The 18376-nt window shown below is 32.5% G+C and overlaps 1 protein-coding gene across 8 annotated transcripts in view; it reads left to right on the top strand.

Annotated features, from left to right (window-relative positions):
- LOC139520218 (potassium/sodium hyperpolarization-activated cyclic nucleotide-gated channel 2-like) overlaps window positions 1-18376 on the top strand; it is a 107364-nt gene that overhangs the window by 52807 nt on the left and 36181 nt on the right. For all 8 annotated transcript variants that reach the window (XM_071312693.1, XM_071312695.1, XM_071312694.1 and 5 more), the window contains exon 2: window positions 1479-2320. In XM_071312693.1, coding sequence (XP_071168794.1) covers window positions 1503-2320 — 818 coding nt within the window. In that variant the 5' untranslated portion in view covers window positions 1479-1502. The remainder of the gene's footprint in view (window positions 1-1478; window positions 2321-18376) is intronic.

The following is an 18376-nucleotide window of genomic DNA, read 5'->3' as shown; positions in this document are numbered from 1 at the left end:
ATTTGATGATTATTTCACTGTCCTCAATCTTAGCTAGAATAATTAGGTATCAAAATTCATCTGTTAAGGCAGTTATTAGTTCTATTAATTCACTACTGTTAAAAAACAGTGAGGAGAATGTTCAACGATCGAGTATGAAACACCTATATAATGTGACTTGTGCAAATCAGAGACATGTTGTCCAGGGACAGTTGGTTGTTGCATATTTCCAGTAATAAAGTATTGTCGATATATCCATAACAAGAGATTTGTGCTTTATCGTTGATAGTCTTTTCTCACCTGCGATGTTCATTTCCTCTGCTTTTGTTTTTGAAAAGTAACTATCTAATAGAACGGCTTATCATATCTGATTGTTATACACATATCTCAAAATTGACTGAAAAAATATGTTATGCAATTGGGAATCTTTGGTTTGTTTCCAATTTATCATACAAAGACTTTTGTTCTTCATAAAGACATTTATTTTGTCAATAATAACCAGTTGTTTTCGTATTCATCTGTTAAGGCAATTATTAGTTCTATTAATTCATTACTGTTAAAAAACAGTGAGGAGAATGTTCAATAATCGAGTATGAAACACCTATATAATATGACTTGTGCAAATCAGAGACATGTTGTCCAGGGAAAAATGGTTGTTGCAGCTTTCCAGTAATAAAGTATTGTCGATATATCCATGACAAGAGATTTGTGCTTTATCGTTGATAGTCTTTTCTCACATGCGATGTTCATTTCCTCTGCTTTTGTTTTTGAAAAGTAACTATCTAATAGAACGGTTTATCATATCTGATTGTTATACACATATCTCAAAATGACTGAAAAAATATGTTATGCAATTGGGAATCTTTGGTTTGTTTCCAATTTATCATAAAAAGACTTTTGTTCTTCATAAAGACATTTATTTTGTCAATAATAACCAGTTGTTTTCGTATCATATTTGACATCTAAATCAATTAAATGCCATTAAAATTAATTGTTTCGATGTACTTTTCTTTAAAACATTCAGTACAGTAATTTGTTTAAATTATCTTCTTTGGAGATGAGTAAGGATTAATAAGAAGGGTCGTAAAGCTACAAGATCTCTCCATTTGTTATCCGCAGCTTTATAATAATCCTCAATCTAAATTTCTTAAAGCTTCTTGTATATATATATTATATACATATAAAAAAATGAACTGTACGTGCAGACATGATTAAACTGCCAATTTCCATTTCTTGTTCTGTGCCGCTTAAGACCCCGAAGAAACTGTAGAGATGATTAATATCAATTCTTTAAAGTAATCAGGCTTATTAATCTAATCTTAGATTAATTAGTAGAACAGTCATTACAAAACTATTGATTAACTTCCAAAGATATTGAAGTTTATTTTGACGCAAGCAAACAAACGAATACGTTTTTAAACACTCTGGGAATTTTGACTACTAAATCATTTAAACAACAGAATATACAATGGATTACATACTTGTTATGTTTATTTTAGGTTCCACCTGTGCGGGCGTCGATCATGGAGGGCTATCGAAATTCACCGGCACAGCCCTTGCTGGACGTAAGTGATCATGATCGAGAACGACCCCTGTCATATTCTTCTGATGAGGAATCGAGTAACCCTGCAACACCATATAAAAAAGTAGAGGACAAAAACAAATCAAATGGAAATAGTTGTGCAGAAAGTGATGACGTCGAAGGAAATAAAGTAGAAAAAGAAAGCAGACAAAAGAAACATGCGAAATTTGTGTCGAGCTTGTCTCCAAAGATAACGCGATCAGATTCCGTAAAGTTTGGAAAATCAGCCAATGGTAATGTAAGTCGAAAAAACTCTCAACCAATCGGAAACTCTACACCTCCAAAACCGTCCAGACGTGTGCCAAGTTTAAAACTTAAACGTATGAGCATTGAAAGACATACTGTAACAGATAAATCAGATTCAAACATGCCGTGTTTACCAAATTGCAATAAAAATAAACAAGGAAATCCATCTATAACCATCACAATAGATTCTGACGATGATTCGGTATACAGTGATTATTTAAATACAGATATGAATTATAAAAATGACACGAATAAAGTGAAATATATTGGTGATCAAACTTCTTTGTATGGGACACCTAAGGAAGAGCTTTTTATAAATTCTCAGGAAAATATGAATTATGAGCAAAAATCTAGTCCAACCTCATTCCTAAAGGAACAAATTGTGTCTTTCTTTCAACCTTCGGATAATAAACTTGCAATGAAACTATTTGGAAATAAGAATGCTTTGATGAAAGAAAAAATGCGACATAAACGAGTTGGGAATTGGGTTATACACCCATGTAGTAACTTTAGGTAAGTAACTGTGTCATAGAATGTTTGTAGCCAAAGTATGTACGATATAATTTCCTTTTTATGCATAGGTAAACATTTCTGTAATTGTTTCCTTTTCAACACGTTTAATGGTCACTTCCTTGGGTTAAGAAAATGTTACTGCTTATGAAATTTACAAGGGCAACAACATGGTCAAAGTCTTTTCCGAATACAATTTTTCTAGACCTTCACAGCGTCTCAATAATTCAAAGGCGAGCACATGAGCAGCAGTGTCACAGTAATACTTTTTCCATTTTAGTTACTCACAGGGGGATAAAAGTGCTTGTACTATTTCTGTGTGGTGGCACTATATTTGTATATGTTGGCATTTTTTGTATGTGCTGCCACTTTTTGTATGTGTTGGCACAATTGTATTTGCTGTCACTATTTGCTAGTACTTGCTTTATGGGTTTTTTCCTACACAATTTTATGCTTTCTCAAGTATGCATATCTGATAACCGTTTGTTTTAGCCTACAAAAAACTTGAAAATTATATCAATTACTGTCAAAGTAAAATGTTTATGTAAACTTATCGTGCCTGGAACTGACAGCATTTCAAATGCTTCATAAAACTGAGCCAATTGGGGATGGTACTGTCTAGTCTTGAAGCCTAAACCCTATCACAGACTTCTATTCTAGTCGATGTCTGCATCCATGCATTCAGTCTTAAACTAGCCATTTCGGTAAAAAAAAAAATCAGAGAGGCATTTAGAAATACCTTATTTAAATCTTTTCTTAACATTAGATAAATGTAATACAAATCTGTTTTATTACGTCATTTCCCAACAGTCCCATATTGCAATATTTTCTGGTTAAGTAGATACAATCTTTCCACCAATATCAGGCTTTTGTTTATGCATGCATCAATGTCACATTTTTTATTAAATGTTTAAATGCATTCAAAAGCAAGCAAGCATATGACTCGGTTCCCATAGGAGCATTTGTAAATAAAGATTCCAAGAGATATCTGTTAATTTTTCGAGTTAAGACGGCATTTCCGTTAAAATTGTTGTATAAATGAAGCAAGAAATAAGTAAATCACAAAAAAATGAACTTCGAGGAAAATTCAAAACGGAAAGTCCTTTATCAAATGGCAAAATCAAAAGTTCAAACACGCTCCAACGAATGGACAACAACTGTCATATTCCTGACTTTGCACAGGCATTTTCTTATGTAGAAAATAATGGATTAAACGTTCAATAACAGTATAAAACTAAATTGACAACGATGTGTGAAAAAAAACAAACAGACAATATAGGTAGAAATGTCAAAAATAGGTGTACAGCAGTCAATATTGTGTTATGGACAAGAGATCTTAAACGTTCTGCTTTACATGTTCGATATTCATCTGTAGTACGAGCTTTAAAGTTATCCTATATATACAAAGTGCAAAATCAGGTGTACAACATGAGTATAAAAACTACATATATCGTTATCGATAAAGATTTGGGATCATCCAGATGGTTAATGAAGTAAACATTGAAAATAACTGCTGGTCTATGTATTCTTACAAATCTTATCTACAATATTTCATGCGAGCTATTGATATGCAATTGATATTGGATGTTGGTTTTGCCAATTTTGTTTTATAAAATATCAATACTGTATTTCGTGTTCCTAAAGAAAACTTTCTGTGTATTATTCAAGTGTTCACTTTGGATCTGAAAGGTCAAAAGATCGGTTACATTGTCAATTTAGTCGATATTCCTTATATTTGCTTGGGCTTCCGACAAGAACAAACCTTTTGAATACAGTACTGTCCGATGTATACACTACTTATTGATTGTTCTTTATATCTTACTTTTTGACATTATTTTTAACATAGGTTATATGTAATTCAAATATATTAGATCTTTCTAAGTAAAAACTTCATATTTTACTTAAATATCTTACTTGTTGATCTTACTTTTTGATATTATTTCTAACATAGGTTAAATGTAATTTAAATATAATAAGAACTTTCAAGGTAAAATCATGAAATAACTAACGAGAAAACTAACGGCCTGAATTATGAAAAGACAAGATACGAATAACAGCTATGACAGTCAGCAATAGACGACAACTTTTAATTTACAGACTAACCTCTTGTGACATGCACATTAACAATGTGGCGGGGTTAAACATAGTTTTAAATGCTTGATCCCTCCATAACCTTGGACATTTTCATAGCGTCACACCATGAGAACAAAATGTAAAAATTGGGACTGGCCCATGACCATGTGACGAGGTTAAAATAGTTTTTGAAATTTCCTCCTCCTCTCTTTGTGTTTACTGTCGATCAGTAGAATAACAAAATTTTCAATAAAAATCAGTACAGGAAAAGCTTTTCACTTCTGGCCTCAAGGTCATAAAACTTTCGAGCATGATTTTTGTACTCAGACTCGAAAATCAACCAATCAAATTGCTGGATTTGATGTTTCGAGCCTGATTTTTGTGCTCCGAGCACTGAGCTAAGTTTTATGCCTTCAAGGCCTGAATTAAACCCTTTTAAGCACTTGTTTACAAATATTTATCAAGAGGCCAATAATGCCAATATCTAAAATAAATTAGACAATCATATCTGGATCTATCGAACATAACAACTAATCTAGGAAAATAAATGCTACATATTAGGATTTCCTTATTTTAGCGCAAATGAGTTGACCGTATTGTAAATGATGTTCCTTCGTGTCCTATGTGGCATGTTGAGTATTTAACACGCAATTTCATGCCTTTCATTATTAAAAACTATTGATTAACACCATCACAGAATGTATAATTAATTTCAAATGACAATTATTCCGATTTTGATCTATCTGCTTACTTATATGAGGAAGCAATTTAAAACAGATCATTGTTGTCCGTTACAAAAATCTCGATTAAAATTGTTATTCGTACTGAAGTGGGTTATAATATTTCGTGTGGAATTGTTACTCTTTTAAACATTTCATTTGGACATAAAATTGATTCAAAGTTGTATTATCTAAGAGCTGCGATAATTTTTCATCTGTTATTTGTTCCTACTTTCCATAACTATATAAACTCCTGTCATCAGTTCCTACATTGTGACATCACTAATAGAGGAGACCTAACACGAATTTACACTTACCATGAACAACACACGGGATCTAATTACCCTTTAAGATCACCTGAGATCATCATTGTTTTAGGTGGGGTGTTCGTTTTTGTCATTCCTTAGGTTTTATGTAGTGTAAATGTTCGATTCTGCATCGTTTTATCTGGGTTTTTTTTGGGACGATTTTGTCGCTCTCCCTTCAATTTAAAAGTTTTTGTTCTCTGTTTGGTAATCTTCAGCCTTGTTTATCCGAACGAACTCTTGGTATAGTTGAATGTTTTGGTAAATCATATTATTTGGTTTGATTGTAAAAGATGTATAGATCTGTCTGGAATCAAAACAATGGCAGAATTATTAAGCATCCGATGGTAGACATGGAATCAGTAAATATCAAATCAATGTCTGATTACATTAAAAATTGCCTTTACTACATGATCGATTGCTACCTCGAACTAACATAATGCACATGTTTGTTATATGAAGTTCGTGTTTGCCAGTTACATGAAGCAAACAAATGAATTTCAATGCATAAAAATTAAAATAGAAAAATAGATATTTAAAACTAATAATGTAACTCTAAGCTCATTACATTTTGTAAGTGCAAAGACTATACATACATTAGAATCTGTCGTGAAAGACCATCGCTTATGAAATGTAAAAGTGACAGCTCGTGCGTTTAGAGCACGTTCGTAATTATTTTCTCGCAATCAGTTTATAACTTTTGAACAGCGGTATTATACTACTTTTGCCTTTATTTATACTAGGTGCTAGGCCAACTAATGACTTTTTCATATTTGTTCTTTTTTCAACTGACTAACAAATTCAATTTAATGTTTTCTGATAAATTACCAGAAACGAAACTAAGAACTTCATAACAAAAGTATCAATACTCAGATTCTTATGTCCACGACGTGCTCATGTAATCCTTCATTTTGATTGTATGTCTCTGCGTGATGCAATATAAAAAATATCCCTATTATGTCCAACATATCATTTATAGACATTGATTAATCATCAAGTTTGATCACAGATACATCTGACGTTGAATCAGAAACAGCAGTATGTAGACATTTGGATCAAGGGCGGATCCAGCCATTTTAAAAAGGGGGGTCCCGAACCCAGAGTAAAGGGGGAGGGTTCCAGCTTTATGCTCCAATTTAAATGCAATGATCGGCCAAAAACAAGGGGGTTCCAACCCCCGGACTCCCCCCTCTGGATCCGCCAATGTTTGGATCCACATGTTCAACAATAAATCCAGTCGATTATAAACCACCATCAAATATCGAGCATTTGGATCCATTTAAACAAATTAGTTAAAACAGAAATGAAGATGAAAGTTATAAATACTCAAATGAGTTAGCAACCGTACACTACAAACAACAGTGATTTGTAGGGTTACACCGTTGTTGTCACATTTCCTTTAACTCATCATCTGTTTAATTCGTATCAAAACAAACAAAAAAGCATGTATATATTTTGTATGATTAAAAAATAAACTGATTCTCAAAAAAGTGTACATTTAAATCGTACATTTACAAACGTATGCATTGAATCCGTTACAAAAAGCCGCTTTAATGTAACGGTTGTCGGTCGCAGAATCATTAGTAGTAGTCGCCGTGTAAGTTTTGCGGATATATAAAACGTTTTATTTGATCCATTTTATGGTTATTACACTAGAAAAGGAATAATAGTTCTGTATTTAAAGACTTACAACTCTCAATTGGGAATGTCAGGATGGTAACTCTGCAAAATACAGAACTTGTGTTCCTTAAATAGTTGTAGAAGGAGACGAATGTCTTTGTAATGTCTTTATCGGTTAATGATCCTTAACGTGATATTGTTGTAATATTTCCGAGTAGAATTAAATGATCAAATAATGAAGTGTCCTTAACGTGTAAATGTTGAATGCTAAGTGTGGACAGTAGAAAACTGTATTATACTAGGATTAATAGTTGTAAGCATCGCTAGAGTAAACAGTAATAAGCATCTTAGGTTGATAAATGGTAAAACTCGATACAAACCAAGGTCACCAACAAGTTATACAAATGTTTATATTGTCTAATTGTCGGGTTGCACAAGTATGGTTTTAAACTCTGTACAGTTACGATGTTCTATATTTCTGAGAATGAAAGAGCAAAACAAGAAAAGTTATCTGACAAGTAACTTACAATCTAATTTGAATACCACCTTACGTCTTTCCATTATCTTTGAGTGCATTATAGGGTATTAATTTAAATTTAAAACAATTCAAAAGAAGCAATTAATGCTCTTATACAAACAGTCAAAATACGGTTCCTCCATGTCCTATTTACGTTGCAAACGTTTATTTGGAACATGTTATGGTTATTGCATTAGACAATGAATAATTATAGTTCTGTATTTAAAGATTTACAACTCTCAATTGGGAATGTCAGGATGGTAACTCTGCAAATACAGAACTTGTGTTCCTTAAATAGTTGAAGAATAAGACGAATGTCTTTGCAGTGTCTTTATTGGTTAATAATCCTTTACGTGATATTGTTGTAATCTTTCCGAGTAGAATCACATGATCTGATAATGAAGTGTCCTTTAGCGTGTAAATGTTGAATGATAGATGTGGACAGTATAAAACTGTATTATAGCAAGAAAGAAGCAATCGAAACTCTCATACCAACAATCTTTTACTAAAAGTAATCTCATAATGAAGTGTCCTTTAGCGTGTAAATGTTAAATGACAAGTGTGGGCTGAAGAAAACTGGATTATACTAAGATTGATAGTTGTAAGGGTCGCTAGAGTAAACAGTAATAAGCGTCTAAGGTTGATAAATGGTGAAACTTGATACAAACCAAGGTCTTCAACAAGTTATACAAATAGATCTTAAAAGATGTGGTATGAGTGCCAATGTGGCAAATCTCCATCCAAGTCATAATTGGTAAAAAAGTTAATCAGACAGTATAGGTCAAAGTACGGCCTTCAACTCGGACCCTTTGCTTACGCTGAACAGCAAACACATATTTATATTGTCTTATCGTCGGGTTGCTCAAGTATGGCATTACGTCCTGTAAAGTTAAGATGGTCTTTATTACTGAAATTGAAAAAGAAAATTAGCAAAAAATAACTGGCAAGATGCGTAAAATGTAATTCAAATATTACCACTCACTTCCTTCAATTATACATGAGTGCATTATATGGTAATAGTTTAAATTGAAAACAATCCCAAAAGAAAAAGTCAACGCTCTTATACCAACAGTCTATTACTAAAAGGAACAATTTAAAAAATGCATAGATGAGTGGGAACACTGTTCCACCTTTTCCTAGCTAAGTTGTACATGCATAGATATGGCATCGCAGCACTGACGGTACCCAACAGACATATTGAACTAACTAAACCTTGACACGACATCACACCAGGTAGAAAATTATATTCAAATACTTTGAAATGGTGTTATAGAAAGAAAAAAAGTATCATAGCATTAATAATTATAAACAGCCAAATACATTTACTTGTTACTAGACCAACAGTCAAACATTTATTAATATCACTTCAGTTGCTTGAAAATAAAATCAACTGAATAAAACACGATGTCGTGAAGAATCAGATGTCAATACCAAAATCGTTCGTTACACAATGTTGTTGTATGACAGATCAAACATCATAGATAATAGTTGTAATCTTTCCAAATAGCGATAGCTTAACATATGTTGGAAAAATACAATGAGCGTCAATTACAAATATGACCTTTGTTCTCAAATTACAATTCATACAATTCATACATTTAGATTGATACTTTAGATATATCGCTTTCTGAAATACAGAAGGACGTAAAAGATCTGTCATTATTGTAGTTCAATCTTGACACAAACTATTTAAGCCAAATCAATTAAACAGATTGAGAGCATGCACATCTAAAATGAAACAAAGAGAAAAGTAAAAATCGTCTATAGTAGTGAACATTAAAATACCTGGAAGTGTATTCACCACAGAATTGGTTCAACAAAATGTCAAAATTTGGGAATAAACAGACAAAAATTTATACAAAAATTGCATGGCTGCGACAATCTGTGTTCAACTAGGTATGAGCCATATAAGTCATCCCAACACCTAAGTACGGGTGGTCAGATGCTACCCTTTTGGGCTGATGGTCCTCCAGTTGCGATACTAAATAAGAGTAAAAAAAACGCATGTCTATTATTTCCGTTGACAAGACACGTGTTTCTGAGATAAGCGTCATCATAAGTGTTCGAGATGTTCAAATTGAACACCAATTTTGTTTGTTTATAATATATCTGCTGTGCATAGTGATTTCTATACAGTTTCTCGGAATGGAAGAGTTATAACCCCTTTTAAAAACAACTTTATGGTTGAAAGGTTTGAAATATGTTATGCTTAGGCCACACCAATTTAATTTCTTGTTCTACGGATTTTTGGACTTCAAAATTTGGGGCGAGCGAGCGATTTGAAAATTTAAATAAAAAAATATTTAATTTGCAAATTTTTGAGGCGAAGCTTGAAAAGTAGAGGCGAGCGATTATAATTTTTTTTTGTAAACATAAAATAGTAGGTTTTGACAATATTAAAGCTTGATTTATCACTTGTACTTTGACATTTCTTTAATTTCTGAAGTATTTTTTCCCTGTTCACCAAGAAATAATTAAATCTGGTCTATGTATGACATGTATGTGTGACTGACAATGAGACAATTCTCCATCCAAGTCATAATCAGTTTAGGGAGAACCCCTTAATGTTATAAATATCCCTTTTACATGTTTTATGAGGGATCAATATACTGATATATAAGTTATAATATATTTGTTTGTACAAAAGGGCTCATATTTTCTCAAAGAACTATATATCTATCTGGTATTAAATGGTCAAAACATGTCCAAGAATTTTGTAATATTCCTGGACTTTAACTATGTTTATAACACATTTACTTTAACAGTTTATTATTCAAAATAAGTGGACCACTCTTTTAGAAAAAGTTGTTTAAAATATGATGTAACTCTCCTTTTTTTGGTACAAAATTCTAAGTTTTCAAAGGTTTTGTATAGAAGAACTATACAAATCCTTGGTATTTCTATTTTCTTTTCTACATCAGTAAAATCACCCCTTGTCCATGTTGTCTGAGGGAGGGTTGTTCTCAACCTGATATAAATAACAAACACAGGTCAAAGTACGGCCTTTTACACAGGGCTTTGATACAGACCAAACAGCAGGCTATAAAGGACCCAAAATTATTAGCGTACACAATTCGAACAGGAAAACCAACGATCTAATTTATATATCATGTACATCCAAACGGGAAAAATTATACCAATGAACAACATTACCAAACGATAACTGCTGAACGACAGGCCCCTCAATCAATCAGGACAGGTGCATAAACATGCAGAGGCTATGGATAGTTTTGTTTCGCCAGCATACAATATAATTGCAGTTGAAGGCAAATCATTCAGAAGTTCTTTGTACATGTTTTGATAGGGAATATAAGTAAGGGGGAAAGTAACCAATTTTTTGTTCTTTACTCCGGTATTTCCGCTGATATAGATTTATATCGGAGATACAAATCCTTGATCGGAGCACTCCCGCTTTGGATAAGTAGGTTTCATGCTGAAACAAATATTTTCACAGATATTCACAAAGTGTGCTGGGGTGCTTTTATGTTTAAAATCGTTAAATACAGGTTAGACTGTGATTTTAAAAACAAATGTTGATATCTTTTTATAATGTTTACAAAAAAAAAACGGTGCGGGAAATGGACATTATTACATTTCCGGATGCGGGAAGCGGGAATATAAAAAAAATAAAAAAATTCTGTTTTGAAATAAATAGGTGCGGGCGGGTCCGTCGAACAAGGAATCAAATTGGTGTGGCCTTAAATCTATTTATAGCTCGTTACCTTTTGTGGGCGCTTCGATGTCAACCATCGATAACAATATGGATACTGTACCAAGTTTCTGTAGACTTTATTATTTTGTTACTGCCTGATTGACGTTTTACCATATCTACTTACGTTCACAATTTTTTAGCTTCTTTGCAAGTCATAAATTGAGTCTATTTTAAAAGAACGACATACCCGTTAATGCATACAAATGCACTGATCAATGTAATCTTTTATTTATCACGCACTGAGTAACTCCAAAAAAGTCTATCATTAACAATAATTGAAATTCAATTATATTGCATGCGTCATAAACCCCAAAAAAATTAGATATAGAATTCACATGTTAAGATAATGCATTGATTCGTTCATCCCATTTCATATACAATATCAATCTAATTGAAATGCATATCCTATGTCCACGCTTCGCCTACAAGGAAACGCGGACACAGGGTGTGTATTTCAGGTAGGCTGCATAACATTTACAGCAGTTATAAAATAGTGTTATTAAAATAAGGACATTATGAATATATGAAATAATAGTTTTTTATTTCCCCTGTGCCCACAGAGACCATGCATGCAATATGTACATGTAAGCTATTTTAATGTCATATTAAAAGCAATGTAGGTGTTGTTTGAGACACATAAGAAAACAACATAAAAGTTTCTTATGAATTAATTAATTAAGATCAAAACACAGGATGAAGGATAACAATACTTCCAGAATAATTGTGTTAATGCTGCTCAAGCTCAATTTCTTTGCTAACGCTTTTCTGAATTTTTAGTATTCTTTTTTGTCAAAATGTTTCTTGTCTGTTTTAGCATTGTTTTTTTAATGTTCCCTTAGTACATTCTCTCAATTTTTGTACTTGTGTCGTCACTAACACATGTGCCTATATGACAGAGTAAATATTTTGTTTCTGAACTGAACAGTTATTGTGAGTTATTTTATTTATCTTTTAGTTATTCAACAGACGGTGAATGTTGATTACTGAAAACACTTTTTTATTAACCTTTTAGATTTCAATGTTCACATCCCAATTAAAAAAGGTCACAAGAGCTTCTCTGTTGTTATTAATTATTATTTTTTTTTAGTTTTTTTTTTAGATATAGTTGGTTGCAGATATTTGGTATATTTGATGGGTTATGTCCTCAGTCTGTTAAAAGGCTCTTAGCCGTACGGTGAATTGTTGTTGCCTACTTGTACGTCATTTGGTCTCTGGTGGCGTTGTCTCATTGGAAATATTATTACATCTGTTTATATAGATGTATTTTTTGTTCATAGAACTATGAAGAGATACATATGCCGTTTCTACGTAAGAAAACACATAATCTGCCATTGTTTTGTTCATCTGTATACGAATTATAAACAGACTATTGCCACTATGCGTGTCTCTGAAATGTTAAGGTTTTGGCCTTCGCAACAGTAGAATACCACGTATCAATTTATATAACTCTTTTCACTGAAAAATCTTTATGATAAAAACAGATTCACAATAAACGAGTTGTTAAATAATGTGCAAAAAGATGCTTGTTTTTACATACAAAAGATGGCTTTGGCATTTCCAGAAATATTCTAATTAACACAGTAATGAAGAACCGAACCGTTTTACAACAGATAAGACATCAAAACACTAAATACTCGGCATTCAACGAATATTTAACTAATCCATTGTTCGCTTGGATAATAAACATAGTATGCTGATTAGAAATAGAGAAATGTACACTAATTGTGCACAGCTAATCGTTTGTAAACGTTTTAAAATATAGTGAAGATGTTTTATCACTTGAGACACTTTGTTTTTCGTAGTATGATCTTCCGGATTGATTGTGGCTTTTTTATTTTATCTTTTTGGTCTTTTTTTTTTATTTCGACATGCATCATCGTCTCATTAATGCATTATTTGTGTCCCAGACTCAGAACTGAACGGATGAACAAGGTTCGTTTCTCATTTTCCCAAGCCCCTATGTGCTCCTTGTTTAATATGGGTTTATACCTTCAGAAATCATATACATTGTACAACTCTGCTTGTTTTAGTTTAGTCAGCACCTTTATGAATGCCAAAACCCAGAATACAGTCTGCGGGAGTGTTACGTCCAAATATGCCCTATAGCTCTGTATCCGAGGTGTTAGATAGGAAATCATTTCATTGTCTCAAGACTTTGCTCATGAACTGGCTTCCTAGTACACTGGGTACAATAAAAAATCTGATAATAAATTGTTCAAATAAGGCCTTTGAAAATAGTGGAATTAATTACTTTTGGAGTGTCAAAAACTCGTTGGAAGTACTTGATAAATTGCATGCATAATAAATTGGTGATTTTGAATCTGTTCAAAGTTTTGGTTTTTCTACCCTGTATACTACTTTTCCTCATATTCTTATTGAGAAAAAAATTCACAACCCGTATTAACTGGGCATTTAAAAAGCCAGAATGCGAGTACATATGTTCAAACTCTTTTAGGTCATTTTTTAGTAGCAATAAACAAAAGAACTATGTCAATTTGACATGCTTTGATACTATATATGCGCTTGAATTTTTACTTGATAACATTTTTGTTCGCTTTGGGGATTCCGTATATCGTCAGGTTATTGGAATTTCAATGGGGACTAACTGTGCACCACTTATTGCGGACCTGTTTTTGTATTGTTATGAGTTACAATTTATGACTAAAATTAGCTAAGACCCATCGAAACAACATGTGATACAAAAATTTAACAATACTTTTAGATATTTGGATGATATATTGGCTCTCAATAATGACGACTCCAGTATGTATACTAAAGAAATATATCCTGCTGAACTTACTTTAAATAAAGCTAATACTAACAATGGCCACTGCCCTTTCCTCGATCGAGATATCTATATCATTAACTGGAAGCTTAATACAAAAAAATATGATGAAACAGATGATTTTTTATTTCCTATCGTTAATTATCAATTTTTAGATGGTGACGTTCCCCTGTCACCATCTTCTGGTGTTTATACATCTCAACTTGTACGATTCGCTTGTGTATGTAACAACGTATTAGATTTAAGCGAGAGAAATTTATGTATTACTGAAATTTTATTACACCAGGGTTTTCGATATCACAAACTAGTCAAAACATTTACTTAATTTTATCATCGGTAGAAGGAAATAATTCGTAAATATAACTCAACATGCAGACATCTTATACGTTCAGGTATTTCACATCCAATCTTTAATGGTAATATTCTTTACAAAGAAAAAAAATGTCAGTATTCACCTCAAAAGCTTACAAAACCTTTAAACAGACTTATTAAGAAGGGATATTATTACGATACTGTTGTCAGGTCATTGAAGATTGCATATTTTGGCTTTAATATTGATTCACTTATAGGGTCTTCGGAACTAAACACATTTTTTTTTAAACAGTTGTTTGCATGACACGGGTTATGTTCTTCTCATATATTTTATGATAAAATGATACTAAACCCCTAACGGCAGGGATTGTGCCTAATATTCATACGATGAAGACATAATTTTTCAATCAGTTTAATTGTGGTCTGGAGCTTGCATGTCAGTTAACTGCTAGTAGTCTGTTGTTATTTATGTATTATTGTCATTTTATTTATTTTCTTTTGTTACATCTTCTGACTTCGGACTCGGACTTCTCTTGAACTGAATGTTAATGTGCGTATTGTTATGTGTTTACTTTTCTACATGGGCTAGAGGTATAGGGGGAGCGTTGAGATCTCTTAAACATGTTTAAACCCGCCACAATTTTGCACCTGTCCCAAGTCAGGAGCCTCTGGCCTTTGTTAGTCTTGTATGATTTTTAATTTTAGTTTCTTGTGTATAATTCGGAGTTTAGTATGATGTCCATTATCACTGTACTAGTATACATATTTTTTAAGGGGCCAACTGAAGGACGCCTCTGGGTGCGGGAGTTTCTCGCTACATTGAAGACCCATTGGTGACCTTCGGCTGTTGTCTACTCTATGGTCGGGTTGTTGTCGCTTTGACACATTCCACATTTCCTTTCTCAATTTTATTCCTGTAGTTTTCATGACTACGTCATCTGCTCTTTGTATCAGTTGGCATCGACCCAACTAATAAACTATTATTATTTCTTAACAAACTGTTCACAAAGGGTGCCTTAGTGAATTTAGCATGTTTGATCCTATGAAGAAAATACCGATTTTGATTTTTTTAAGATATTCTGATTGTATCGTCCTGCAAAATGAAATTTTATGCATACAGTTAAGAAATCGACATACAATTAGGAGCATGTTGTTTGGTGGCCCAGAGTAATGCTTGTTTTAGTTGTGTTAAATTACAAATTGCCGTTGAAGGATTACAAGACTTATTTCTTTAAACATGAATAAAATTCCATGTGTCTAGCGCAGGGTACAATTTTGTTAACAAGGTTTTATAATGACAAGCATAAGAGTTGTACCTTATTTTCATGTAATGGAGCAAGTCTAAAATGTTCGAAATAAAGAGGAACAGTGAAAATGGTTAAATGAAGGATATTGCTTCTTAACTAACCTCATTTACTTTTCTGGGATTATCAAAGGTTTAAAGCAAACCCGGTCGGTACTATGTCTATTGTAAACAAAGATCGGTGGTCGTGTTTTACTATGGATACATGGTCAGTAGGTGAGGGTTTTGTTAAATACACAGTTAGTAGAAGATTAATGTTCCTTAAGATCAAACGGTTTTGCCCTCGAATAAACAAACATCGTCAACATACATAGAAACCTGATGTTCAGGGTTTTTTTTTTTTTTTTTTGTTGATGTGGTTCATAAGTGTTTCACGTTCTTCTGGGTTTTTTTTATAGATTGGACCGTTGGTATTCCTGCTTAAACGGTTTTACACTTGTAACTTTTGGGTCCCTTTATAGCTTTTTGTTTGTTGTGAACCAAAGCTCCGTGTTGAAGACCGTACTTTGACCTATATTGGTTTATTTTTACAAAAGTTGTCTCATTGGCACTGACCTATACAACTTCACTATATCCATAATTCTAATTTATAAAACTTTTAGACGAAAACATGTCTTTGAGATGCTGACTTTTTCAAACTTGATATTAAAAAGATCTGTTTGATGCTGTGTTTAAATTGCAATATCAAGATTCTTTGGTATTGAATTGTTATTGTGTTGAGTGCAAAAAAGGATTTAAATAGATCTCTGCAATAGCCCACCAGGTACAAGTTACAGATTTAATGACGCCTATCGATCACTATAATAACAACTGCAAAATATCTATCAGATTTTTACAACTATGTCTAAATTCTACATATTAACGGATAGTTGGTAGGATAAACTAGTGAAACAATATGCTAGTAACTTAATAAGATATATAAGAGGTCAGAAAATGCCTCTTTGGCTCTCGCTCCATATGGACTGAACCCGATATATCGTATACGGTTATTAGCACACTTTAATTTATTATATAATATGCTTCGCGTATCAGATTCGGAAATATAGACATGCATTAGTAGAGTATAATTGATGGTGGTTGAAAGGACTATTTCTTGATTTTTTTAATTTCATTTATGATAAGTTTTGCGATAAAATTACAAGAAATTAAAGTTTAAGAAAGGTAGAATATTCCAATTTATTTAATGATCAAACCTACCTGATTAAAACGAGAAACATCTTTCATTTTATTTCTGTTGTTGATTTTGGAAGGTAGACAATGATTCAAACCAGACATAACAGCCCGAAAACACGTTTGAGTCTTAATTAGAGAATTTGATTGTTTAATTTGGCATTCACGAACTTGGATTAGAACATTAAATTTTAATTCAAGTGCAGTGATTGTTTGCATGTCAAGCTGCAATAATAACCTCCTCTATTAAATAACAGGAATTAACGTTTTACAAATGTTTTAGCATACTCAAGTTCTCCGGATTTTGTTTTATCTCTCTTAAAACAATAGCTGAACGCACGCTATTAGCGTTAACATGACATTTTAATTTAAGGTTGCCTAAAACATAAAAGCCTTCTATATTTTATAAAAGGAAGACAAGTATCCAAACACAAAGATTCATGATTGATTGTTTGTTGTATGTCTAACGTCCAGTGTCAAATATATAATGGTTCAGGAATGATAATTATTATACATAAAAAAGGAATGACTGCAGAAATACCCAAGCATGAATAAGTTACCAGATTTATTTCACTTGACTAGGCGGAATTTGTGAAATTCGCTCTTTAAAGACCAGTCCATCTATAGACAGGAGTTTTGGGATAAGCTCATCAATGAAGTGTCCAGTTATTTGTCCCATATCATACATTCAGTTCTTTTGTATAAGCGTTTGGTGACACTGATTAGTAATTAGAATTCAATAATAATTATAACGGCAATCATCCTTATCACACACATCTTCAAATAGACTGTTCTAATGCAAATTAAAACATAAGCTCCGCCCGATCAGTTGAAATAGAACCCAATGAAAGTTTTCCACAGTGCCATCTCTATCTGACCAGGCTATTTAAAATTTTTGTAAGTTCACCTGTCCTATTGAATGAATACAATGGGTTTATTAGTTCTTTGTGTAGTGTATTTGCTGGGACCTTTAAATTTCTTCTAGGATGAATCTATCACCCATTGATTAATTTACCTGAGTTAAACAAATTCTTCTTAATAGACGAAAATAAAATACCTTTTAGTACTCAAAATTGCAAAAGATATTGTATTTATTCATCATTATTAATATATTTTTAATTTGTTGAATGTAAACAGTGATTTAAACATTTATAAAAGTTAAGTTCTGACAAAACTTTAAATTTGTTGATTTTTTGTTTATGATCAAATCCGTGTTTATATTGTAAAGATTGTATTATTAATATTAAATAAATACATCGTCACATGCAGTTTATATATAATGTTTTCAGCTTTCCAATTATGAACTTTCAATTTCTAAGTAGCAACATTCCAGCAGCACCTGCATACGGGATATATATATCCCAATTGATACGATATTCCCGTGCTTGTATTTCCTATCATGATTTTCTTGATAGAGGGAAGCTAGTAAACCAAGAGTTCTAAATAGTGAAGTTGAAATCATCCATTCGTAAATTTTACGGACGCCATTACGAGTTGGTTGACCGTTATGGAAAAACCGTTTCACAAATGATATAGGATATGT

This window comes from Mytilus edulis, chromosome 4 (assembly GCF_963676685.1).
Source record: "Mytilus edulis chromosome 4, xbMytEdul2.2, whole genome shotgun sequence".
Lineage (NCBI taxonomy): Eukaryota > Metazoa > Mollusca > Bivalvia > Mytilida > Mytilidae > Mytilus > Mytilus edulis.
The sequence above is the reverse complement of the archived record's forward strand: the minus strand, read 5'-3'. Positions and strand labels throughout refer to the sequence as shown.